The sequence below is a fragment of the Otolemur garnettii genome, unplaced genomic scaffold, assembly GCF_000181295.1.
Source record: "Otolemur garnettii isolate 467f Iridium unplaced genomic scaffold, OtoGar3 scaffold00100, whole genome shotgun sequence".
In the NCBI taxonomy this organism is placed as follows: domain Eukaryota; kingdom Metazoa; phylum Chordata; class Mammalia; order Primates; family Galagidae; genus Otolemur; species Otolemur garnettii.
In genome coordinates, this window is record NW_003852495.1 from 3,712,591 (window position 1) to 3,739,601 (window position 27,011).

At 36.2% G+C, this 27,011-nt stretch overlaps 1 protein-coding gene and 1 pseudogene across 2 annotated transcripts in view; one reads left to right on the top strand and one right to left on the bottom strand.

The window, feature by feature from the left end:
* GTF3C3 (general transcription factor IIIC subunit 3) overlaps positions 1-27,011 on the bottom strand; it is a 34,022-nt gene that overhangs the window by 695 nt on the left and 6,316 nt on the right. The window contains exons 3-17 of one of the 2 annotated variants that reach the window (XM_003796074.3): positions 26,762-26,949; positions 24,554-24,677; positions 22,825-23,016; positions 22,181-22,346; positions 17,716-17,863; positions 17,115-17,187; positions 11,886-11,989; positions 10,763-10,934; positions 8,504-8,706; positions 7,754-7,855; positions 6,945-7,080; positions 4,808-5,045; positions 3,703-3,893; positions 1,639-1,763; positions 168-320 (exon numbers count right to left, since the gene is read on the bottom strand). In XM_003796074.3, coding sequence (XP_003796122.1) covers positions 168-320; positions 1,639-1,763; positions 3,703-3,893; positions 4,808-5,045; positions 6,945-7,080; positions 7,754-7,855; positions 8,504-8,706; positions 10,763-10,934; positions 11,886-11,989; positions 17,115-17,187; positions 17,716-17,863; positions 22,181-22,346; positions 22,825-23,016; positions 24,554-24,677; positions 26,762-26,949 — 2,315 coding nt within the window. Of the gene's footprint in view, positions 1-167; positions 321-1,638; positions 1,764-3,702; positions 3,894-4,807; positions 5,046-6,944; positions 7,081-7,753; positions 7,856-8,503; positions 8,707-9,899; positions 10,042-10,762; positions 10,935-11,885; positions 11,990-17,114; positions 17,188-17,715; positions 17,864-22,180; positions 22,347-22,824; positions 23,017-24,553; positions 24,678-26,761; positions 26,950-27,011 lie in introns of those variants that run through there. The other variant, XM_023516916.1, reaches the window with a different exon arrangement.
* Positions 25,042-26,495, top strand: LOC105887597 (annotated as a pseudogene).

Below are 27,011 nucleotides of genomic sequence, written 5' to 3' on the forward strand. Positions count from 1 at the left end.
AGCAAAAGTAGAAACTGTAAAAGACTGATGACTGTAAAAAAACAATCCAGTTAGGAGTCACTAGATAGAGAAAGGCAAAGAGTAAGTCTAGGAGCAGATATTTCACACTGAGTATTATGACCCACAGGGAAAAAAAGCGACTTCTCAGTTTTTAAATAATACAATACCTCTAACACAAGTGGAGGGAGCTCTAGGGCCTTCTGGTAATAGTGGATCGCAAGATGCATCAGCCCCAACTGATGAAGGCCACGACCCAAATTGTAGAATGATTCCTGGCAAGGCCCACGTAGACTGAGGTATCGATTAAGAAAGGAAAAGCCCTACCAAAAATAAAAAGATAAACAATTCGATATTTTACTCATTTGACAAGTATGTACTGAACCACTATAACCATGTATTACCAGGTGCTAGGAATATAAATTTTTAAAAAGGCATAGCCAGCCTTAAAAGAACATTGTCTATTTAGTGTATGTCATGTTACTGTGTAGTACCACAGTGGAGGTAGGTATCAGTATTCAGCTCTTTTGAAGGTATAAGAGTATTTCTTTCAGCTAAGCACAAAAATATTCACAGAAAATAGCCAAATATTACACCTATCTCCTAGAGTATAATCTCTAGTACACTGTATGTTTTTTAATGGTTTCAAGTTGGCTTTTGTGGCATTATAGGCCAATAAACTTTTTGGCTTGAGATAAATGTCTAAAACCTTGAGCAAAGATATCAAACCCAAGCCCTTATAATGGTAACTTAGAAAAGTTTACTCTGAGGAGCAAATTTACTTACTTGACTATATTTAACCTTTCAGAGTAAGTTGTACCTTTTATAATTTACCTCGGGACCATAATAACCTCTTAACCCAAAAAGCTGGCATTTTTTTTTTCCCTGAAAGCTTCTGACCCAAAGACATCATGGAGGAAAACTATTTCAGAGCAAAGCAATAATGATGCAGGCTCACTGTGTGTTATTATGTCCAAAAAACACTTGCTGTTTCACCCCATATTCAACTTTCATCATCTATTGAAAGTTACAGAATGCAAAGGTACATGTGTCCTAATAGAATATGCTACCTAAGAATTAGGAGTAAATCAACTTATTTATGAAGGGTGATTTATATAATAAAATGATCACATAGAATATTTCTATTATTTGGTCTTCTATTTTTATGTTTAAAATATTTCTATTATGTAGAAATTAAACATAAAAATAGGAGGAGAAAGGAATAGTAGTCCCAAATGAATTGTAACCCAGAACTTTTAGATAAAAATTTCTAAAAAGGCAGCAGGTGACTCCTATTATTTTAACAAATTTAAGAGGATAATCTCCTTGACAACTGGAAAATGATTCAAATAATATTTAGTGATACAAAAACTAACATGGGCTTTATCCTGTAAGTACTATGAATAATCAAATATAAAACTGCAAAGAAAAGATAAAAGCACATAGTTTAAATGGAAAAGTTATTTTGATGTTAATTATGTTACATTTCAAACATTTTTATCAAATTAATCTCTAAAAGGCTCAGTGTGTTCACTATATAAGATTAAATAAAGGTAGAAGGAAACACAATTTACTCTTAAAATATGATATAAAGGTAAGAAATATAGTAAACTACAAAAAATACAAATACAAATGAATTACCTGCACAATAAGAGCATGTCTCCTTAACACATACTTCTGAGATGCCATATGTATAAAGGTTAGGCCTATACAGAGGCTGTAGAGTGGTTCATGGGGATGGGTACGAAAGGCTTGTACGTACTGTCCTGGAAAAAGAGCAGTGGTGTCAGATGCTGGGCCAAGAACAACATTCCTTATTTCTTTAATACTTAATCAAGTATAGTTTAAAGCTAAACATCATTGATTTTAACCTATACATGGTATATATTCTATCTGAAATATCAGCCTGTTAATCTGAATTTTACAACAATGTATAACATATAACACAATTATAAATTCCCCATGAATGCGTCCTGACCATGAACATTAGTATGAATAACTGAAACTAACTTTTTCTAGGCAGTTAGGCATTTCCATGCACAGTAATAGTTCTAAAATAAATAATTTATCAACTGTGATCATAAATAAATTTTATGATCTTAATTCTATTTGGAAAGCAATGAAAGAATTTATCTCTGGTGACTTCTTTTGTAAATTATAAATTAAAATGTAATGGATCATGGAAGTAAGAAAAGGGAAGATTTTTGTTTTTTATATTATGGGTGTTGTTTTCCCAAATGTAGCAACTATTCTGTTTTTCCTGAGAGCTAAATGTTTCCAATAATAAAATAAGAATTGAGGGGTTTTATGAATTCCATGCATTTCATATTTACAATTACCTCACATCAAAAACCTAGAAAGAGGGACTTAAGCAAATTTTTCTTGTGAAGGAGTAATATATATCACATATAAATTAAAAACTTCTACAAGGAATGGCACCAAAGAATCTTTCATAGCAAAGATGGTAAATTATCCTTTGGATTTTTCTAGTTTTACCTTTTGTATACATTTCTGAGATGAATACCTATTTTATATTTTTGTAATATTAAACAATTCCCAAAAACACACCAAGGAAGAGGAAAGTTTAAACATTTGATGTATAAGGTCTCTGAACAAACTTAAAAACACCAGCCATACATGAAGAATCATGAAAGTATTAGTCAAAAATCAGTTTATTCAGAAGAAGTGAACTTGGCAACACTAGCTTTTAAGCAGCTGGAAATACATGCCTAATTTTAACATTTAGTTAGGTATTTTTCTGCTTGTTTCTGATTCTTTAATAACAATTCCTTACTATAAATGATAAATTAATTTTCTGAGTTTAGTTAGAATTAAGCACCATATAAATAAATCTCAATATAAAGATTTGTCTCCTAAAGGAATGAATTATCAACAAATCTTAAATCCTTTTTGCACTATAGTAAATTAAAATTAGGAGGAAAACATCCATAATTAATGAAAATTATTTTTAAAATAAGCCTATGAAGGGAAAATTCTTAACGTTTACAATGAATTACAAGACCTATGTCAGCTTTTTTTTTTTAAAGCAGTCTCACTTTGGCACCATTGGTAGAATGCCATGGCATCATAGCTCACAGCAACCTCAAACTCTTAGGCTAAAGTGATCCTGTTGCCTCAGCCTACCAAGTAACTGGGACAACAGGCATCCACCACAATGCCCAGCTAATTTTTCTATTTTTAGTAGAGACGGAGTCTTGCTCTTGCTCAGGCTGGTCTTCAACTCCTGAGCTCAAGCAATCCACCTGTCCTGGCCTCCCAAAGTGCTGAGATTACAGGTGAGATTACACTGCACCTCACTGAGATTACAGTGAGATTACACTTCACCCAACCTATGTCAGCTTTTTACAACTAAAGCTTAATAAGAATTAATATTCACATGGCTAACTACCATTATTGCTGATACTTATAACCACTTACTATATATGCCAGTAGTATTTTAAGTACTTTATACTGACTCATTTAATTTTCACAATATAAAGGTAGGTCCATTTAGGACCAAGGTAGGTCCAAGGGTGGGTCCAATTATCATCTCCACTTTAGAAACAAAGAAACTGAGGTAGAAGGAGGTAGAATAATTTGTCACAGTGAGGCTGCTATTTAAAACCAAGCAGTTCCACTCCAGAGAGTAGGCTCTTCACCACCACACTATCTGTGCTCGACAAAGTCATGTGTGAGGATACTTACCAAGTGCATGCTTAAAACTACCAGAGACAAATGCATTGTGTCCATTTAAGACACATAATGCATGATTATCTGGGTTTTTCAGCATTAATCGGAGACAGAAGCGATGATGGCGCACATCTTGGGAGTGCATGGTAACTTGATTGAAAATATTCCAGAGCTGGGGTTTATTGACATTTTCCATTACCATTATCCTTAAGATGCAAAAAGAGGGTGAGGAGGAAATTAATGTAAGAAAAAAATCTGATTTCAAAAAATGAAACCCATCAGTGTCATCCTACCAATATTAAAATGCACCATGCCCCAAAAAGGAAAAACAGAACATTTCAAAACCTCTCACACAATGAAGATTATTTTCAAAAGAAAATGCTACTTATTTAGTGTTTCTGCAGCTTATTTCTGCTTTTCAACAAAACTTTTAACCAAAAAGCAGAAGCAAGTGGTTTGAGTTTCACTTTCTCTTCCCTAGTTCACTACAGCTGCAGTAAGTACAGTGAGCACTGAGTAATAACTAATAAGAATATGTGCGACACACTGTTAAAAAGGTGTTAACCCTCTGAGGTGGTAGAATTATGATGTCCTTTTTTTTTTTTTTTTTGAGTCAGAGTCTCACTGTGTTGCCCTGCATAGAGTGCTGTTACATCACAGCTCACAGCAACCTCAAACTCTTGGGCTTAAGCAATTCTCTTGCCTCAGCCTCCCCAGTAGCTGGGTCTACAGGTGCCTGCCACAACATCCGACTTTTTTGTTGTAGTTGTTGTTTGGCAGGCCTGGGCTGGATTCTAACCCACCAGTTCCAGTGTATGTGGCTGGCGCCCTAGCTGCTGAGCTACAGGCATCGAGCCAATGTCCTTTTATAAATGGGAAGATAGAGTCAGAAGAGGTCAAGTGATTAGTCTAAGGTCCCATCCAGTTAAGTGTCAGGGCTCAGATGTAAACCCATGAAATCTGTCTCTAAAGCCCATGTTCTCATATACTGCCTCTGAGAATCACCAATGAACTGAACCAACCAGCAAGCAACAGGAGAGCTAAAAATAAAGTGTCTGCTAAATAAAAATTAAGATTCTCTGATAGAAAAGTACATTTAAACAAATTATTAGAAAGTCACCTGATATAGTTGTATGCCTTTCTGAAATTTTTGTCCAGAATTGCAGCAGACAGACCAAAATATTCTAGTTCTTTGCGTTTTTGCCTGTCATCATAAAAAGAGTAATATTCCAGTGAAGAATCTACAAGCAACTCAGCCTCTTCAAATCGGGATAGGTCACATAAGGAGTATATGGCCTTCAAGAGAAGGTTCCACCAGTCATCTTTTGTCAAAACACTCATGAGGACAGCAAACATTGCTAAAATGAGACCAGCGAAAACCAAAGTTAAGGCATTATATTCCCAGAAACAGCAGTATTAGAAAAATTAAAATCATTAGTTTCAGGAGAACCACAGGCCTGAATTCTTGCCAACACTGTCCTGACAAAGATAAGAAAGGGAGAAATGTTTGCTTATATTCCTTAAACACTATGCCCTTCCGCTCTGACTGCCTGACAATCTGCAATCTCAGGTAATTCTGACTCTGACTTGTTCTCTATAAGGTCCACCTAACTTCATGTGCATTTTTCTGTGCTAGCTAGGATACACACTCCTTGGCACAGAACAAGCGTGCTTTCCAAGACTGCAGTGAGAGATTCTACACTTACAAGGCATTCAGTGACTTTAAACTTGTACTTTGAGATTCAGATTGTTCTTGATCTTTACTGATCTCACTTTTCTCTGCCTTAAAAATTTCTCTGATCCTTTAACAACAACCTCTCTCTTATTTCTCTATTAGAAGCCTCCCTATCATAACGTTTGAAATCAGAAGCCATAAAAAATTTTTCCTGTCTTTGATCCAGTAATCTCCCCTTTCGGAATGTATCCCACACAAAATAAATCTATATGTATGAAGATGCTCACTACATTATTATTTACAAAAGATAATTATCAGAAAAAAAAGGAAAGAAAATTATCAGAAGCAATCATATACCTAAAAATGATTAAATAAATTATAGAACTTCTATCCAATGGAACATTACACATTCCCTAAATATAACAGTTATGAAGAAAATACAGCAACATGAGAAAATGTTGAGTGACCAATAATGGACCTGAAATGAGGAATCACTGAAACAAAAGCGGCAGGATCAGATATAGAGAAAAATACAACTTAGGGAACATGGAACAAAATTCATGCTGTAGAGGTGGAAGCTATGAGGCTAAACCCAGAATCAATGAACTGGAGAGGCGGGAGGGCTCTGAGGTATTTATAGCTACATTATGAGCAGCTGAGCCCACCAGCCTTTCCTGACTCTAATAATGCCTAAATAACGATTTAATTAATGTCTGCTGAATTAACAATGAAATCATCTACTGTAAGACTATCCAGAACTGCAGCTGACAAAAATATTCTAGTTCTTTGCATTTTTGCCTGTCATAAAAAGGACGTCTCAAGTTTATACCTAGGTCACTTCCAAAGTTCTCTAATAACCTCAAAGTTTATACTTGGTGTTCTTACCACTAAAAATGCCTATCTTTTCAAGTCACGTTACTTGAGACTAGGTCATAGCAACTTATTTTCAAACAGTTTATATGACTCTTGTTACACCTGTCAAAAATTAATTTAACAGAATAGAACATATAATTAAAATCACTGGACAAATAATCTATGCAGTCATCTAATCTTCAAAAATATCTTAAAATATATTTTCTTAAAAAGTCAAAAGTTGTGTTTTATTTTTTTCATAGGAAGATTTAAGCAGATGTTTTCCTTTTAATTTTTGTGCAGGGGAACCCGTTAAGTTGACCACCCAAGAGACCGTAAAAAAACTGGTCAACATATGGAGGTGATCAACATAAGGAACTAGGCCAATTGTACTGATACATACATCTTGGTCTATAAAAATTAGGTCAACTTAAGGATAAGAAAGTGGTCAACGAAGGAGGTTCTACTGTATTTACATTTAACATTTTCTTTTATAACATCAGATGGGTTTATTGTACTTGAGAGATTTAGATTAGAAAATTTCTTGTGTTTGAAAAGGATATATGAGGGCTGTCCAGAAAGTATACAGACACGTAGGTCTCTATTTTTCATATTACATGGCTGAAAACTTTCTGGACAGCCCTGTATTTTCAACTAGATAACTATCAAATGTTACTTCATGAGTCTTTTCAATTCAAACTTTACATAATAAAGCAAATGAGATAATTACCTTTTGCATCACAATTTGCTGTCTCTTGCTCATTGTTGTCTGATATTTTGTCTCTTGATACTTTAATTAAATAGAGATGCCTCTCCCCAGATTTGGAACTGGATATCAAACAGACTTGGGCTCTATTCATTGCTACCTGCATTAAAAGATGATAATATATATATTTTTTTAAAGATATGAGGTTTCACTATGTTACCCAGCCTTTCGTGAAGCTGAGATTACAGGTGCACTCCACCAAACCCAACTTTAAACAATAGTTCTTTTAAAAAAAGCTATTCACCACAAATACCACAAGTGTAACTGAAAGCTTCTTTATTAAGAAAAATGAGGCCAAATTACCATTAAAAAATCTAAAAATAGTATGAATTGACTTTTCTTTTGCACCAAAGGAATTCTGGGTCATACTACTCAACAGAGATAGGAAAAAAACAATTGGCATTATCACATATGTATACATACATGCACACACAGCCACCTCTCCACACAAAAAGCCAGTCTCAGGACGCCAGATCTGGGATACATTTCTGCAAAGTGAATAGCTTTTGCGCACACAGTACTCTATAGAGCCAATAACTGACAATACTATGGTTCTCACTTTTCTAACTATGTACTAGGAAGGATTTTATTTCACTTCATCTACAGCCAAGAATTTTCAATTATATACCATTGATCTCTAAAGTTTTTATCTTTATCTGACTTTGACTTCAAAAAGCTTGAGTTTATTATAAAGCAGTATCATCTGTATTTAAATCAAATACTAAACATTTACAAAGTCAACAAAGCTATTATGAAGAAAGCTCATTACCCACCTTTAAAAGCATAGCTAACATGGTAAGTAAGGTATCCACATAGCCGTACATTTTCCCTTGTGAAAACAATAGAGTAGAACGATGTAGTAGTAACTTCAGTTCCTAAGCAAATAAGCACATGGTAATGTGTGTAATAAGATTCCTTTTTCATAAATTCTATTTGCATTAAAAAGTTTTGTTTTAAAAAACCGAACATTAAGAAAATTCACCTTATGATCTTTTACTATAATTAATATCCAACATATATATGCACATATATATAACATATGTATACACACACACACATATATATATTTGTTTTTAGAGGCTTGCTCTGTCACCTGGGCTAGAGTGCCATGGCCTCAGCCTAGCTCACAGCAACCTCAAACTCCTGGATTCAAGTAATCCTCTTGCCTCAGCCTCCTAAGTAGCTGGGACTACAGGTGCCTGCTACCACACCTGGCTATTTTTCTCTTTTTAGTAGAGACAGGGTCTCATTTTGCTCAGGCTGGTCTCAAACTTCTAAGCTTCCACCTTGGCCTCCCAAAGTTCTAGGATTACAGATGAGAGCCATGGCACCCAGCCAAGATCCAATATTTTAGAAACTATAATTTATAATACTTAGTAAGTAGCTGAAGCTTAAGACTCAAAATCATTTTTCAAAAACAGTGAATACACTAAAATAGAGCTGGATATACCAGTAAGCTGTACAGACATCTATTAACTGTTCTAAATATTAAGAAAAATTTCTTTCTGTGTTACATAGCCTACCTGCTGTGCAGCGTTTGCATCCTGTGCTAAAGTATCTGGATCATACATTGGTTCCAGAGCTTCCAGAGCTTTCTCAGGACGGCCCAGCTGCTGCTGAAGGGTGGAAAGTGAAATTCTTGCATCCAAATGGAGAGGGGCCAGATCAACCACCTTGCCATAGCTTTCTGCAGCACGCTCCATATAGCCTAAGGCCTTTAAACATTCTAAAACAAGGTTAAAGCATAAGGATGAACTACAGATTTGTAAAACGCCCCAGATCACTTTTTCTATTTTAAAAGAAATATTAAAAAAAGAAACAAGAAATGAATGAGTATTTCTAATGCTTTCATACAATTATCCTTAATCTCTATTGACTAATTAATCTAACAAGCTAACTAAATTCAAACTGGTATAAGATGTAATCAGTGTGTACTTATAATCTGGAGTTCGGCTTTATTCACTTAGCACTACATTTTAAACACTGTCCCATGCCTTCGCTAGCATTTTGAATAGTTACATAGTAATCCATCAAACTGAGTATTTAACCATATTGACATTTAAGCTGTTTTCAAATTTTTACACTAACATGTAACACTATAGTAAACATCTTCATGTATATGAGCCAGAATTTACAAGCGGAAGACCAGTATAATTCACAGATATATTTTATTGGGCCACAGTTTTTCTTTCAATTATTAATGGCTTACTTTTTAAAAATTAGGATTTTTATAAAATTCAAGGTATTGAATTCTTTTGAAAACTCTGAATTTGCCAATAGCGGGAACCCCCACTCCCACAGGGCACACTGCCCGTGCTGAGAAATATCCCTTCAGACAGGGCTCTTCAGTTCTAATCTCTCTCTCACTTGTCCACATCACTCACTGTTTTACCCACCAGGCTCCCAAGTTTTGTAATCCCCAAGATAAATTAACCACCTCCTATTATCCCACTCTATTAGTTCCTTAGGGTAAGTTCTCAGAAGTGAGGCTGTTGGGCCCTATTCCTCAAACTTTGTCTGATCAGTCACTAAGTTCTATTATTTAAACATGTAAACAAGTCCCTACAAATATTTATTCTCTCCCCTTACTACCCTCAACACTAAAACAATAATGTAGGCCTCTTGTCATTTCTTTACTTCTTCACTGCAATTATCTCCTAAATTTTTGCCTCCAATTATTTAATCAAATCTCTCCAAGCCATCATCTTTAGGTTAAATTTTGATAATAATGGAAGAATACTAATATAAATGGATTGTCACAATGGCATTTCTTACATTTTTTTCATTTTTAAAGACATTCTGCTATTGTATGTTATGCCATAAACATTCACTTCCTCTAATCATCTCAAGTTCCATGGGCTCAAAATGGAAAAAGCATTTATCAGAATCATGATTAAATAGGATTTAAAAGTACCTGTAATTAGTAACCTAGGAGCAGTTTCAGTATCACAGCCTTAGGCAATAAAAACTCAAAATTCTCTGCTCATGTCTTAAAATTCAAATCCCATGAGTAATGCAACTTTTTGTGATGGTATTAACATTTGTATTCATGTTTACTCATCTAAAGAGAAAACCATTACCTTAATCATTAAGTGCTCTCTTCTCTAGTTAAATCTATGATACAAGTGAGCCACTGCCCCAAAATGTCAATCAATGCTTCTCTAGTTATAATGAACTTTCTGCCATTGTGTGATTATTTTAGGAGAGCCATATTTGAAACCAAGACTATTTAATTTTAATGCATCTTTTATGTTAACACAGTAGGAAATCATATCAAGGTATTTTTTGCTTTCATATATTTCAGAGATTTAGTTGTGTTTCTTAAGGTTTTTGTGCCATTTTTCATGATTTATTTCAGACTGCTGTGGACTGTGGCATAGTGCAAAAAATGATTGACAACATCCAATCTTGAGCATATGTGTGGCTCAAACAAAACTGAAAAATACATTAAATGCCTTCTCTGAAAATAAGATATTAAATATCAATCTTTACTGTAAAAATTATTTAAAAATTAGATTTTGCCCCAAATCTGACAATCCACTACTAGAAATCAGAGCTTATGGTTAAGACAGGTAAAAGACGGGCACTTAAGGAACATTGTTAATCCCTCTATTGCACTCTGGTATCACCAAATCATTCCTCCAATCCATTAGTAAGGGAAAAATCACTTATGCTCACTTTCAAACAACTGCCCTAAAATCAGAAATACATGTACTCATCATAATTACAATGTTGAAAAAATTCTTATACAATTAAAACTTCTCCCTCCCACAAAAAATTACCTGCATGCCGAAGCCAGACTACCGCAAGGTTGTATCTTTCAGAGCAAACAAGTGCACTGAGCAGAGGAAGTGCAGAATTGTATTCACCAACATCCAGAAAAGCTTCAGCAACATCTAGATAGAGGTCTCCCATGTCTTCAGGATTCTGTTCCACTAGTGTTGTCAAGAGAGGCTAGACCCCCAAATAAAATCCTAAAGTCAAACATTCATTGCAAATGTCCATATCTCTCTTTTTAATGTTTATGTTAGTTATATGAAGCAAGCCAAAAAGGAACGAGGCTTAATAAAAAGTTTTAAATGATCATTTCTATTCACTTCTGTATTTCTATTTTAAAATCCTGATGCTTCCATCATTGCCCCATTCAACATTCTGTGGACATGTTAAAAGGCAGGCATTGCACCAAGACAATGCTAAACTGTCGTGCTCTTCCTGTAAGGAGCCAAATATCCCATCATGCCCCTGGGTTTCTGCATTTGCTGCTGTCTTTGGAAAGCTCTTCCCGCAGCTCTCCCCATGGTTTACTTCCTCAGGTTGTTATTCAAATGTCACCTTTTCAAGTAGACTTTTCCTGGCTCTCCAATTGAAAACTGTAACTTTCCCCCACCTACAATATTTCCTCTATTTGTTCCTTTTTCAATTTTTCCCCAGAACACTTATCACCAACCAATATCCTATATATTTTATACATTTATTATCCATCTAATCCCATTAAGACAAAAGATGCATGAGGGTAAGGATTTGTATATTTTATTCAATATCTTATCCTAATTTCTACTAAGTAGATGCCCAATACATTTTTTTCCCCAGGGAAATACTTGGTCCAAAGTTGGCAAAGGAGAATAGCTGTCCACATTAGTACCAACTGTTTAAAGGTCCGATCTCAAATTCTGTTCTCTAGACTGTTCTCATTTTAAAAGAAAAACAGGCATAACATTATTATGAGCACAATTCCAAAATACTTTTTGCTTGTATGAGACATTCATACAAAAATAATGTGATGCTTACTGCACCCTCCCTGGTTATTAAAAATGTGTGAGGTCAAGTTACAGTTTCTTGTCATCTAAACAGAACAGACTGGATTTGATCTGAAATATCGGAAGTGCATCTCTTAATGTTACTTACATTAAGTGGTTCAAGGATGTTGAGATGCACAAGACAGACCATCAACTTTACAGTGATATCTATGGGCACACCATCAGGTATAGTGCACGTAACATCCTCATGAGCTGTGGAAGAGATAAGAAGCAGTTCCCATATGTAAGCTTAGGATGTGTAATGATTCTACAGGCAATTCTAAGTTGGGCTAATTCTATTAGTAAGTCCTTATACATCCTTCAGTCTACTCTTTGGTAGAAAGAATCCTTCCTGGCTTGGCGCCTGTGGCTCAACCGGCTAAGGCGCCCGCCACGTACACCTAAGGTGGCGGGTTCGAATCCCCAGCCTGGACCCGCCAAACAACAATGACGGCTGCAACCAAAAAATAGCCGGGCGTTGTGGTGGGCACCTGTGGTCCCAGCTACTTGGGAGGCTGAGGCAGGAGACTCGCTTGAGCCCAGGAGTTGGAGGTTGCTGTGAGCGTGATGCCATGGCACTCTACCCAAGGGGATAGCTTGAGGCTCCATCTCAAAAAAAAAACAAAAAAAAGAAAGTATCCTTCCTATTCTTTTCCTAATACCTTCTATATTTATACAAACATATATAAACTCTCACACCTTTTATGTAAACTACAGAGAACTAAAAACAGACAAAAATGACCAGGATCTATAAACCCTCTCTTATTTCTTCTTGAATTGAAAAGCTCTTTTTAAATGTCACAACAAAGAGGCTAAGAAGAGTAAAAACACTACTGTGTTGTTTTTTAATGCTTCATTACAGTAATTTTTAAAGCCCTGGGAAATTAAAGCAATTTGTACCCACATTTAAGATATTTTGTATTTTGCAAAGTCTAGTAAATTCTAAATGAGATTATATTTCCAATTGAGAAAAAACTAAAGTATAGAAGGGCATTAGAGATGTATCTTAAGTGGTGGAATAATATTAAAGAATTTTATCTGTTTTACAGGACTTCTCATGTAAATTATAGCACAGTTAGCCCTCTATAGTGTCAGGTTTCATATCTACAGATTCAACCAACCACAGCTGGAAAATATTAGGGAGAAAAAAATACAATAAAAATAACACGAATTTTAAATACAGTAAAAACTATTTACCTGGGTTTTACATTGTATTAGGTATCATAAGTAATCTAAAGATGATTTAAAGTATACAGGAAGATGTACACAGATGCAGAGATTATACCATTTTACATGAGGTTTTTGAACACTAAGGATTTTGCTTTGGGGGTTACCTGGAACCAATGTGTCATGGACACTGAGCGATTACTATATTGCCTAAAATTACCAAGTCATAGAAGGAGTTGGACTAGTTTAAATAAGAGACTATTTTAAATCACTGAGCTTTAAGACAGTAATTGATATCAGAAATCCAGCTTAGATATTTATCCTGCCCAATGAGAGTGGAAATTTACTCACACTAGATCCTAAGTTCCATGAGGCCAAGAACCTTGTCTAACTCAAGGCTACATCCATAGTATATTTCTTCTGGTCACTGATCTGAATAAGGACTAAACACAAATGATATGAATTCTGTAAACACATGTTTCTTCTGCAGACAGTAGCTATGATCACTGATCTGAGTAAGGACTAAACACAATCCTGTTTCTGTTTTTGTTGTTGTTTTTGGAGACAATGTCTCATTCTGGCTAGAGTACGGTATTCATGTCTAGCCCTGGCTAGAGTACAGAGGCATCTTAGTAGCTCACTCACTACAACCTTAAACTCCTGGGCTCAAGCAATCCTCCTGCTTCAGCCTCCTAAGCACCTGGAACTACGGGCATGTGTCACCACACTCAGCTAATGTTTCTATTTTTAGTAGAGATAGGGTCTTGCTCTTGTTCAGGCTGGTCTCAAACTCCAGAGCTCAAGAGATCTCCCGCCTCAGCCTTACAAAGTGCTAGGATTACAGGCATGAGTGACAGCACCCTGCCATAATGCAGTCTTTTTTTTTTTTTTTTTTTTTGAGACAGAGTCTCACTATGTCACCCTGGGTAGAGTGCCATGGCGTCACAGCTCACAGCAACCTTAAACTCTTGGGCTTAAGCAACTCTCTAGCCTCAGTCTCCCAAGTAGCTGGGACTACAGGTACCCACCAAAACGCCCAGCTATTTTTGGTTGTAGTTGTCGTTGTTGGCGGGCCCACACCGGATTCAAACCCGCCACCTCTGGTGTACGTGGCTGGCGCCCTAGCTGCTTAAGCCACAGGTGCTGAGCCAGAACGCAGACATTTTAATGAGCCTTTAACTTTACTAAAATGGAATTATATCTATATGAGATAGAATTTGGATTACAGAATTCATATCATTTTGATTTTCTTTCTATAGTTTGCCATGGTCTGAATGTTTGTGCCCTCCCAACATTCATAGGTTGAAACCTAACCCCCAAGGTGATGGTAGTAAGAGGTGAGGTCTTTCGGAGGTGATTAGGTGAACGGAGATTTGTGCTGTTATAAAAGAGATTTGAGGGAGCTCATTTGCCTCTTCTACCATGTGAGAACACAGTGAAAAGGCACTATAAGTGCCTTCCCCAGAAATCAAATCTGTTGGTGCCTGATCTTAAGACTTCCCAGACTCCAAAACTCTGAGCATTAAATTGTTTATCAGTACGCAGACTAAGGCACTTTATTAGAGCAGTCCAAACAGACAAAGACACTGTTCACTAAAATGTATCTATGTTTTAACTTTCAGAAAGAAAGGGATATCACATGAAATATTTTAACTAAATTTCAGTATATCATTAAAGATACAGTCGAGACTGTACCAATGTATAAATCAAAAACCCTGCTTTCAAATCAAATCACAAGGTAAAACTCAACTTTACATCAAATACAAAACACATGCCTAAAATCAAGTGATTTAGGAAAGTTTAAAATAAAAGAACAAAAGTATAGCAGGCAGATGCAAATGAAAATAACACAGAGGTCACAATCTCAATATCAGTACTGGGTAGCACTACTCAAAGGTAGTCTGGGACTGGAGCCAGTTCACAAACTGTTACTAACTCGATCAAATAAGTACTGAGACTAAAAGTATTTAGACACTTCAATGGCCATTTGGCAATACCAAGGAAGGTAGTATTTATATTTAAAGTCCCTACAGCTTATACATAATTAACACTACTAGCTCAGTCTTTTAAAAAGCTTATCTATGTATCACTTGTACCTTATCCCCCTGAACCCCCATTAGGTGTCTAACATTTAGAAGAATTTAAAAATGTGAACCTCAGACAATGCTTAATCTAAAAACATTTGTTCTCATTTTCTAAAATACACATAAAAACCAAAACCCTTTGCTCATTTTGGAATTGTTTTTGTCTTCTCCACACATCTTTTTCTTTAAGGTTATTTCATTAACGCTTAAAAGATTTCAGATGCACCACTATTTTACATACTAAGAAAGAAAAATGCCACTACTTAAATTCTAACATGTCACTGATTTATGTTAAGAGGTTCCTGATTTCAGATATTCTAAATCATTAAGAAAGGAAAGAAGGAAAATAGAATCAACGAAACACCATAAAATATATTAAATAACAAAATGATTATATCTATAATTAAAACCTGCATAGAATTGTTTCTTTAATATTGCATTTTTCAAAGCAAAAGATAGCAATAATTTTCAACACAAATACAGTCTTTTAGAACAAAAATCTTAAACAGAAATATGGCTGCAAAATATTGACTTAATTAGGCCTTGGCTCTAACCTAGGCCAGGTCCTAGAAAAGTATTAAAACTGGCTAAGAGTCCTTCAAATGCCCTAGTCAATACTTTCATACCACTACAATTCCTACTTCTTACTCTATTCATTCATAACACCCCAATCACTCAAGAGCCTCAACCACAGCAGATGATCTGATCCTACCCATAACCAAGCAATGCCGTCACACCCTGGGACTCAGTCTGGAACACATTCCCCATAGGTGTCAGTTTAAACTAAACCTCTATAAACATCCTCTGATGTTATACTGCCCTCCTCTATTTTCTCATCACACCAGTTTTACTACAGAACTTATCACACAGGTCTTCCTATAATAATTAAACTGTGTACACTTCATCTGAACCCCTTTTTCCTTCTCTAATTCCTTGAGGGCAGAATTACTCATCTGAGTATTCGCCTCATACCCAGCAGTTCCTTATGCAATCTATTATTGAACTGGGTTTCCCTTCCCTAACAACACTTTCCACTTCAACATTCATCCATCCCAAACTCCACCTTGGGCCTTCTCTCTATAAATTATAACTGGTTTGTGTTAAGTAAATTATTCCTCGCCATTAGGAGGGATATTTTAAGAAGAGTTTTTGTGGTAGGCATCACAACAGGCCAGGGAGGTTGCTATTTTGAAACAGGGAGTACACAGTACCAGTGCACTTCTCCTTTCCATGAACTCCATCAAAATCCTCACAGGATAGGGGTAGAAGGTACTATACAGAAATTCTTTGACAAGAACAGGGTTACCTACTCAGCCCATGAAGACCAATTTTGCTACAACCTTAGATACCGTCCTGAATCTGGTAATATCGTCACAGAATAGGTTAATGACAATAGTACAAAGGAAAAAGCCACAATGAAGAAAAGAAAGAGACCCTGCAAGCCACACTTCAGATGTGACTATCTAACTAGATCTCTAATGACACATTTTGAGTTTTCAAATGATGTAGAGTAAGCATATTAGTTTTTTCATGTAAATGTTTTAGTATAAAGTAGAATTTTTTTAAATTTATTTATTACTAGTTTTTGTAGAGATGAGGTCTCCCTAGGTTACCCAGGCTGGTCTCTAATTCCTGGTCTGAAGTGATCCTCCTGCCTCAGCCTCCCAAAGCACTGGGATTAGAGGCATGAGCAACCATGCAGACTTAACTAAAAATCTTTAAATGAGAGCATTCTAAGTCGTTTTGGAAAGTAAATTGCTTTAGACCTAAAGGTTTTGATAAGCTGTTCAGTAATTCATCCTGTTTTCCTATAACAATCAATGAAAAAGACCCTAAGTCAATGAGAAATACCATGTTCAAATGGACACACTGAGAAAAAAAGGAACTTAAAACTAATTTTTTAAAAGATTATGTACAAGTCAATACTCACAAGATTGGAAATTTCTTGAGGAAAAAACACACTCTTGGAAAAACTTGCTATGAGACTATTAACTATCAACTCACCACATTATGAGATAAATTTTCACCATAAAATACTACAATTAGTAAGAATTTGATATACTTTCCTACACAGAGGAAACTACAACCTTTATTCTCTTCTGAGGTGCCTTCTATTGAAGTTTTCTTTTCCAGTACAATTCCAGAAAAATCTGTAATTACCTAAAAGAATAAGAGGAAAAGGAAATAATACTATAGTTATGCATGAAAAAACTTTTCATAATACAAAGATTTGTCCAGGTAATTCAAATTATCCCTACAGTATACAACTGGGCTATAAAAAGGAACAGTGAGTGTTTTTAAAATAAGAAATCCTGAGATGTATTAACATTTTTATATCATATTAACTAATATTAACCAAATCTATAGTTCCCCTGTAGCAAACCAGACTACTTCCCCCCAAACAGCTTAAGAATCAAATCACAGCAATTGGTCTGACTGCAGAGTCCTGACATTTTACAAACAGACATACTACGTAGCTGTGATGATGGTAATATCTTTGATTATATAACTATTTTTATACTTCATACTGAATTACTGTAGAATTCAGAAATTGGTTGTTTCCATACAGCCTTTAAATATTTACATAATTTAATATGTAACTAAAATGAATAACTGCCAATTTTTAGGAATTTCTAGAACATAGAAACGTGTTCAAAACTCAACAGAGAAACACATAAACATTCCTACCTCTAAAGCTTTGTCATACTGCTTGTTAGAAATACACAGTTCAGCTGCTATGTTAACATCTTCCATGGAGACTAGGTTCTGGTGTTTGGAGAAAGCTTCATCAATTATATTAATAGCTGAAGTAACATCATTGGCTTCATAGTAACTCCTAAAAAAGTTAATTGGTTACCAGTACAATGTAGGGGTATACAGCATACCTCTTGGTTCACAGGACCCAAATACAACTCAGATTTAATCTAACAAACAATGTAACCAATTAGGTTACAATTGTATGTACCCTAATATTAATCTGAAATTTTAAAAAATATCAATTGGCAAAACAGATGAAGATTTACTTAATTCTAATTAAGAATGATTAAGACTCAGTTCCTTACTTAGGCCTTCTAACAATTGTGGTTTTTATTTTCTTATAATTTGGGAGGAGAAAATGCTTGCTTCTTTAAAATCATAATCAGAACTGATTCAAAGAAAAATGTGCAATGTCAGTGTAACAATATCATAATCCAAGCATTTCACGTCCCAAAAGATAGCACCTGTCATCCACTTCATTCTCTCTGTAATCTAATACTAACAACTCTTCTGCTTTAACAGATTTACAAAGTATATATCCTACCACTTTTTTACCATCCCCTACACCAGTGGTTCTCAACCTTCCTAATGCCATGGCCCTTTAATATGGTTCCTGTGGGTCGTGACCCACAGGTTGAGAACCGTTGCCATACCCACTTCCTATCTTCACACTCTTCCTTCTCTGTGGTTCAACATTACAATTATTCCCTACATATATTCTCAATTTTCTTGCTCTGCTCTCCCTTTATCAAAATCACCTGATAAAACCCCAACCCTGGTTAAATCCACATATATCTACTCTTCACTAACACCTGCCCAGCTAACCATGCCAAGGGATCTCACTCCCAATTAATGACCAATATAGCCTCTAGGGCAGTGGTTCTCAACCCACAGGAACTGTATTAAAGGGCCGCAGTATTATGAAGGTTGAGAACCACTGTTCTAGGGCACTGATTTTCAACCAGTGCACCACAGTACACCCGGGTGCCATGAGAGGATCTTAGGTGTGCCTCGAAAATTTTTAAAGATCATTAATTATTTGCAAAAGAAGTTCAAAGCACAATATATTCTTTTTTTTTTTTTTTGATCAATATAATTTAAGAGTACCAGAGAAGTTTAACTACAGGGTAAAGTGTGCCATGAGCTAAAACAGGTTGAAGAACACTGTTGCAGTGGGCCCACAGTATTAACAAGCAATATTACTGCAGTTACCTAGTCCAGTACTTCTCAAACTTGAACGTGCACACAGATCAACTGGGGATCTTATAAAAAGGTATATTCTGGTCCAGCAGAGCTGGAAGCTTCTACTTCTGATAAGCTCTCAGGTGATACCATGCTGCCAGTCTGTGGAGCAGTAAGGTCCTAGACAACTATTTTGCATCTATTCCCTCTTCAAACCTCTAACACACTCAGCTGATGGCCTTGCTTCATATCTTACCAAGAAAAGGGACACAATTCAGACATCCCACATACTCCCAACACATATACCTACTCACAAGTACCCGTGGCTGTATCACCTTCCTTCCTCTTTATCAAAGATAAATCATTAGTATACATGAGCCTAACCCCCAGCTAAATCTCATTCCCTCAAGGATGTTGTTAACCAATTACCTTTTCTCTCACAAATTTTCAATGTGTCCCTCAATTTTGGATCACTTCCATCCAAATACAAATATATTATAATTTCCCCCAACTTAAGAAATTCTCTTACCCTCTACAACCCATTCTTCTGCTCCCCTTGTAAATGTCTCCAGTTGCCCATCCCCCTACCCTGTCTTCAGTGTCTCTTCCCTCATTCTTTTTAACCTAATCAACTTTTATTCTCCCCGCTCTGTCAAAACTTGATTACCATGTTGCTAAATCTCATTTTATCTGATCTGTGGTATTTCACAGATATCACCCCTCCTCCTTGAAGTGCTTTCTTCAATAAAATTCTAGATCATCAAGTTCTCTTTGTTTTCTCCTACTCCACTGGCCATTTCTCTTCATCTCCCTAAAGTTTCGTCCTCTTCTCCCTGAGAATGAAGTACTTCAAGGGTTCAGTCCTCAAAACTTTTCCCTCTCCCTCTTTTTCCTCTTCTTTCTTTCTCCTTTCCACCCCCTCTCTCATCCCTGCCCCCATATATCCAATACATCAGAAAATCTTGATAGTTCAGCCTTCTAAATACATCAAAACATCCAGAATCTGATTACTTCTATCCTTGTTCAAGCCAAAACCACTTTTCCCTTCTAATTTCCTAACTTGTCTCCCTGCTTCTGCCCATAGCACTGACAAACTATTCTGAAAAGAGCACCTAGAATTTATGCATTTCAAATTTAAGTCAGACCATGTCACTTTTCTATTCAAAACCCTCCACTGACTTCCACATTCATTCAGAATAAAAGACAGGGTCAACTGATCTATTCCTTTGACATCTTTCTGCTCTGTTTCGATTAATCCTTCAGCTCCCATATTGTTCCCTTGCACTTGTCGTTTTCTCTGCCTGTGATACTCTTCCCTAAACATCCATCCTCTCACCTCCTTCAGTTTACCTGCAGTCAGTATAACACAGAAAATGAAGTCCTTCTCTAATCACTCTACTTTAAAATAATATACTCCCATATCTCAAATTCCTATTCTTTCTAAAACTGCTTTTTCTTTGTATCACTTAACATATGACATCATAACATACATGTTTATTGCCTGTCTCCCCCACTGGAATGTAAGCTCCACACGAATAGGGGATGATTTTTATTTTTTTCCTTGAGACAGAGCCTCTCTTTGTCACCCTTGGTTGAGTACCATGGTGTCATAGTTCACAGCAACCTCAAACTCTTGGGCACAAGTGATCCTCTTGCCTTAGCCTCCCAAGTACCTAAGATTACAGATACCTGCCACAACACCCAGTTATATTTTAGAGACAGCATTTCACTCTTGCTTAGGCTGGTCTTGAACTCCTGAGCTCAGATGATCCACTTGCCTTGGTCTTCCAGAGTGCTAGGTGTGAGCCACAGTGCCCAGCCTGAACAGGAGATGTTTTTAAACTTGTTCAATTCTGGAAATCCTAGTTCCTTGTACAGTACCTACTGTGTAAGATATACTCAATACATTTTTCTGGAGAGAACATCGGGAGTGAAGGGAAAGCCTAATCAGAAGTTACAGTAACAGAATTCTATGCAGCAAAGACCTCTATGGCAGTGGCAGAACTGACCATCACCACTCTTCCTCAACAAAAGTAATACATGAAATACAAGTGGAAAGCAAATTTAGTAACTAACATAGGCCACATGACAGTTCATAAAGTAGAAACTTACTGGACTAACCACTGTGACAGCTAAAGGTAACCTGGGAAGACCATAAATGTTGATGATACACCATCAGGGATTAACTGAGGGTTGCCTTCCCTCAACCAATTTCCTAAAAACATTTCTGCTATTTCTATATAACTCACCCCCGAGGTAGAGGACAATTTCACAGCTAAGCATCATCCTAATAAAGGCCATGGAATTAACAGATTTAATGTATTGTACACAAATCAAGATAATTAACCTTATACTAAAATTCCATATAATAGATATCCCTAAAATAAAAAGCAAACCATAGCTTGGCGCCTATACCTCAGTGGCTAGGGCACTAACCACAAATGTGGCAGTTGGTGGGTTCGAACCTGGCCTGGGCCCGCCAAACAATGACAACTGCAGCCAAAAAATAGCCGAGCATTCTGGTGGGCACCTATCGCCCCAGCTACTTAGGAGGCTGAGGCAAGAGAATCGCTTAAGCCCAAGAGTTTTAGGTTGCTATGAGCTATGTTGCCACAGCACTCTACCTAGGGCCACATAGTGAGACTCTGTCTCAAAAAAAATAATAAAATAAAAAACATACCGTAAGTGTTAGGGTACGCTTAGTGAAAGTGTTTCCTACTTTGTTTTGCTGTGCAATATGTCAGAAGTAAATGCAGTAGGCCCTATTTTAGAATAAAATATGTATCATAGTCAATAACGTGTCAATTACAGTAATTTTAGTCTCAATTTTATTTTAGTACTGGCTCAAAACAAAATGATTATAGACGATCCCAGATCACAAACATTTCCTTAGCAAATCTGCGATAAAAAACAATTTTTTAAATTGCTGCAAATACACACAACTTCAACTAAGTTATGGAACAGAGAACCTAATCATTCTTTCAGAACATGCCTCATTTTTAAGCTTCTGAACACTTGAGATGTAACCTTATAAACTAAATTTTCTAAGCAATTACGCAGTGACTTGGAAACAGAAAGTACTCAAAATTAGACACAATATGAAATATAGAAAGCAAAACACTTGAATTCAAATGAAAAGTACATTCTACTTCAAAATATGCTTTGGTTTGCAAAATAAGATTAATAAGAACATCTATATATATTTAAAACTTACTTTGCCATATCTCTAGTCAATTGCATAAAACGTTCTCCATCAGATGGAGACAAAAGGTTTAAAATACGCCTATAACCATCCATGGCCATTTTATGATCACCCATCTGTTCATAAAGACTCGATCGTTCCCACAGATAACGAACATTAGTAGGTTCATATTTAAGAGCTAAAAAGAAAAGAAATATAAATTACATAATTATCACAAAAAGATGGATACCTTGTACCTGGGTGTTACCCATCATCTTCTCAGAGAATTTAACATATACTTTTAATTCTCCAGTGGAATTAAGAGAGTCATTATAGAATAAATCTTCACAGAACTCTCAACTAGGTTTGATCTAAAACCAGGCAGAACCTGAATATCCACATTACTCTTCTTCTCCTGGTTACTGAGTCTTATGTTAACCCTCAAGGAACAGTTTAGAACCAACAAGGATCTCAGTGGGAAAACGAAGGTACTGCTGATCTATCAACTCTTGTGTTGTATGTATTAGTCTCGCATATAAAAAGTCACAAATAAACATGAGAGCAAAGAGGCCCCCAAATGTTTACCTCTAGTAAAATAGAATATAAGAAACAAATACACTTCAGTCCAATATCACAATGCAGAGTAGCAAGAGCAATTAGGAAAATATTTTAATTACCTTTCGTATAGCAAAAAATAGCCTGCTTAATATTGTCTTGTTCCAGAGACATCTCTGCCAGTCTGACCCATTCTTCTGTGTCACTGGGATTTAAATGTGCAGCAATCAACTCAAACTGCAACGATTTCTCCATGTCACCTTGGTCCTCATATATCATGGCCAGAGTAGAGAATGGCTCATAAGCCAGAGGAGCTGTAATGAATTTAAAAAATAAATTCCTCTGCCTAAAGGAAGAGGCTTAAGCTGATATCAAGCCATCGTTCAAACTATGAGTGTTTTTTAATACCTGACCTCTTTAAATCACTCTACCAGAATTATGCAAACTATTCAATGGAATTTAGAACAAATTCTAGGTTATATTTGCTTTACTTCATATATTTTTAGCAATTTTAAGCCATTATTTTCTTGAAGCAAAGTGTAATTTCATGAACAACCCTACTCTCTGCCACACATTCCTCATGAAAATCGCCCTCTGCTAGGCCTAAACATGAATCAGTAACTCAGCAAGTTAATCCCAACCAGTTCGTCAGTGTCACCAAATCTCCCTGAACTAGCTCCTAAACCAGGAAGTATGGTATAAATGAATGAATGAACCTAAGCAGCACCTAAATCCAGGATATCAGGGTAAGTGGCTAATCTAGGTTTCTGAAGTATTATTTCCAAAACAAAGTTCAAAGATTACAAGATATTAAAGTCAAAGATTTTTGTCAAAAATAATTATAAATTGAAATAAAGTAACAGATAATAACAAAACTAGGAACCAAATGAAAAAATACTACAGACAAAAGTGTGCTAAACCTTACTTCTGAAAGAGTAAATAAGGAAAATCAGTAGCCTCAAACCACCCTACGGAATAAGCCAGGAAATTATAATAAGACTTTTAAAAGGACCTTTACCCAACTAAAGGGAAATGCCAAAATATGGAAAAAATAAATTCAAAGGTCAGTATTTTTACTACTCAAGCTACTCTGCAGGGCATTATTTGGCAACATACCAGGGAACCAAAGTCATAATGAGTAATTAGTCAAAGAAAACAATCAGAAGATATCCTTCAGTATAAAAATGTGTTGTTTAACTGAGATTAAGATGACAAATTTACATTGTGTCTTTTACAAAAAATAAAATAATCTAGCGAGGAGGTCTGATTTAGAAAATGGAATAAAGGGTAGTGTCTGTGGCGAGGTGGGTACGGTGCTGGCCCCATATACCAAGGGTGGTGGGTTCAAACCTGGCCCCTACCAAACTGCAACAACAACAAATAAAAATAGCCGGGTGTTGTGGTGGGTGCCTGTGGCCCCAGCTAATAGGGAGGCTGAGGCAAGAGAATCTCCAAGCCCAGGAGTTTGAGGTTGTTGTGAGCTGTGTGACGCCATAGCACTCTACCAAGGGCGATAAAGTGAGACTATCTCTAAAAAAAAGAAAATGGAATAAAAAGAATGTTCTTTAAGTAGTTTTAACATGTTCGTCATATTTAAAGACTAACGATACAAAAGCCTAACCCCTTTAAAATGAAACATTAAAAAATAACAAAATTTGTAAGAATTCAATAAATATTAATATTGCATTGAATTATACTGTGATTTTCATTCTTATAAAAAGTAGAAATTACTGTTACCTCACTCACCTCCAAGTTTCTGAACATATTTTCCAAATAATACAGTGACGAGCTCTTCCACTTCTTTTAAAACTATTAATCTGCTATTACCAATCAAGTCCCCACAGAACCCACCTTGTCTTATGATTTCCATGCACATCAGTATCGCCTCTTCACGTTCTCCTCGAGCAAAGCGAATGTTGGCTTCACCCATGAGACCTCTCAGAGCTCTTGGAAGTTTACTCCGAGGTCTTTTCTCCTTTATGTAATAAAAATCATATTTAGATTAAAATATAGTGAAGTCTTGGATTCAATTCCAACCATATTAATATATACAGAATATAATTAACCTGAACTTTTCTTTTAAAACTTTAATTTTCTAAACTCAGAACCAAATGATTGCAATTTTAACTGACTCTTTAGCATGAAAGACTATACTGCAGGAAAAAGTCTACAACTCAATTGCAGGAAAGAACAAAACTGTTCTATAGTACTCTCCAAAGAGAAGCGCCTCAGAAAGTTAAAAAAAAAAAGAAAATCTTCTTAGAGTGCAAAGCTCAAAGTACAGTAAAAGCAAAAACAAAAAAAAGTGATCAGGAATTACTAATTAGAATAACAACAAATGTGGAACTAGATGTTACAGAACAGATTTATATGCCAGGAATCGTATTTATATAATCTACTGAAGATCCTCCTCCTTGCAAATTTATCTGCTCTGACTGAACTTGGTTAAAAATATATCAACTTATATCACAGCATGCTATGGAGGAATGGCTGCTGATCTGCTCCGTGGGCTCAAAACCTTTGCTGGTCTGGGGCTCCAGTGTTGTGCTCTCCCTGCCAAGCTCCTGTTTGGTAAAAAGGAAGCCACTGGTGCTCCAAGTCACTGGGAACATGAAAATTAATGCTGAAAATAAAGCAAGATCAGTATGGTAAGCACAAAGCATGTGCCTATTTCTACTGCTGCAGCCTCCAAGCCAAGGCTGAGGCCAATGACAGCTCTAGGAGACAAAGGTAACAAAGTCAGTGAATAGCTAGCTGCCTACCAAAATGGCTCTGAAAAAGAAAGCAAAAACTTTAGCTCCTGGAAGTTATTGCTAAAAAACTACCAAAACCTCTGGAAAAGGTACCTGAGCCTACTTTCGTAGATAATCCCTCTCCAAGCCCAATGGAAACATCTGGATGTGCCCCTGCAGAATATCTGTGTCAGGCTTTGTCTGATGTAATTCATGCAGCAAATGCATGGAGCTGATCCAAACCTATGTAGTGAATATGTGAAAGGTATTTACGCTTATCTGGACAACCTGAGGAAGAGCAAGCAGTCCGACCAAAATATCTACTGCTCAGGAAGTCGCTGGAAACATGAGAGCCATCCTGGCTGACTGGCTAGTACAGGCTCAGATGAAATTCAGGTTGCTGCAGGAGACCATGTACATGGCTGTTTCCATTCATTATCCATCAGTTCACACAGAATAACTGTGTGCCCAAGAAGATGCTACAGCTGGTTGGTATCACTGTCATGTTTACTGCAAGCAAATATAAAGAGATGTACCCTCCAGAAATTAGTGACTTTGCTTTTGTGACTGACAACAATTACACTAAGCACCAAATCAGACAGATGGAAATGAAGATTTTAGGAGCTTTAAACTTTAGTCTGGGTTCGCCTCTGCCCCTGCACTTCCTTGGGAGAGCATCCAAGACTGGAGAAGGTGATGTTGAGCAACATAGTCTGGCCAAATACCTGATGGAACTAATAACTATGTTAGACTACAATATGACGCACTTTCTTTCTCCCTTCTCAAATTGCAGCAGCAGCTTTTTGCTAGGCATTAAAGATTCTGAATAATGGTGAATGGCCACCAACTCTACAGCATTACTTATCAGATAACACTGAAGAATCCCTCCTTCCTGTTATGCACCACCTGGCTAAGAATATAGTCATGGTAAATCAAGGGCTACAAAGCACATGACTATCAAGAATAAGTATGCCACATCTAAACATGCTAAGACCAGCACTGTAGCACAGCTGAATTGTTCACTAGTCCAAGATTTAGTGAAGGCTGTGGCAAAGGTGTAACTTGTAAACTTGAGTACTATATCTGCAAATAAAACTGTACATTAAAAAAAATACCTCTTAAAAGCAAAACTATAATCCATTTTGACATATAAAGGTTTTACATAAAAATTCTCTAAAAGGAAACATAAGAAACAAATGTCAGTTTGTTTCTCGAAGTATTTCCTTTCCTATAGTTTGAATTGTTTTCTGAGTAGAGATTTTTTTTCAATTACTATGTCACTTTCTTACATTCTGTTTATAAACACCAAAATAAGTTAACAATTTACTTTCATCATTTTCTTGGTTTCACGATTGAGAACCATCTCCAATACAAATACATCCCCTGCAGTGGGCTGCTCAGGTGTTTCTTCCTCTTCCTCCTCTTCTTCCTCTTCCTCCTCCTCATCTTCATTCTCTCCAAGCATGGAAGCAAAGACCTTGTGAACCGACTTACTCACTCCATCTGATGTTTCTCCTGGGATAAGAGACATTGATTAAGGATGAGAAAGAAAGACAAATGGTATTTTCTGGGCTCGG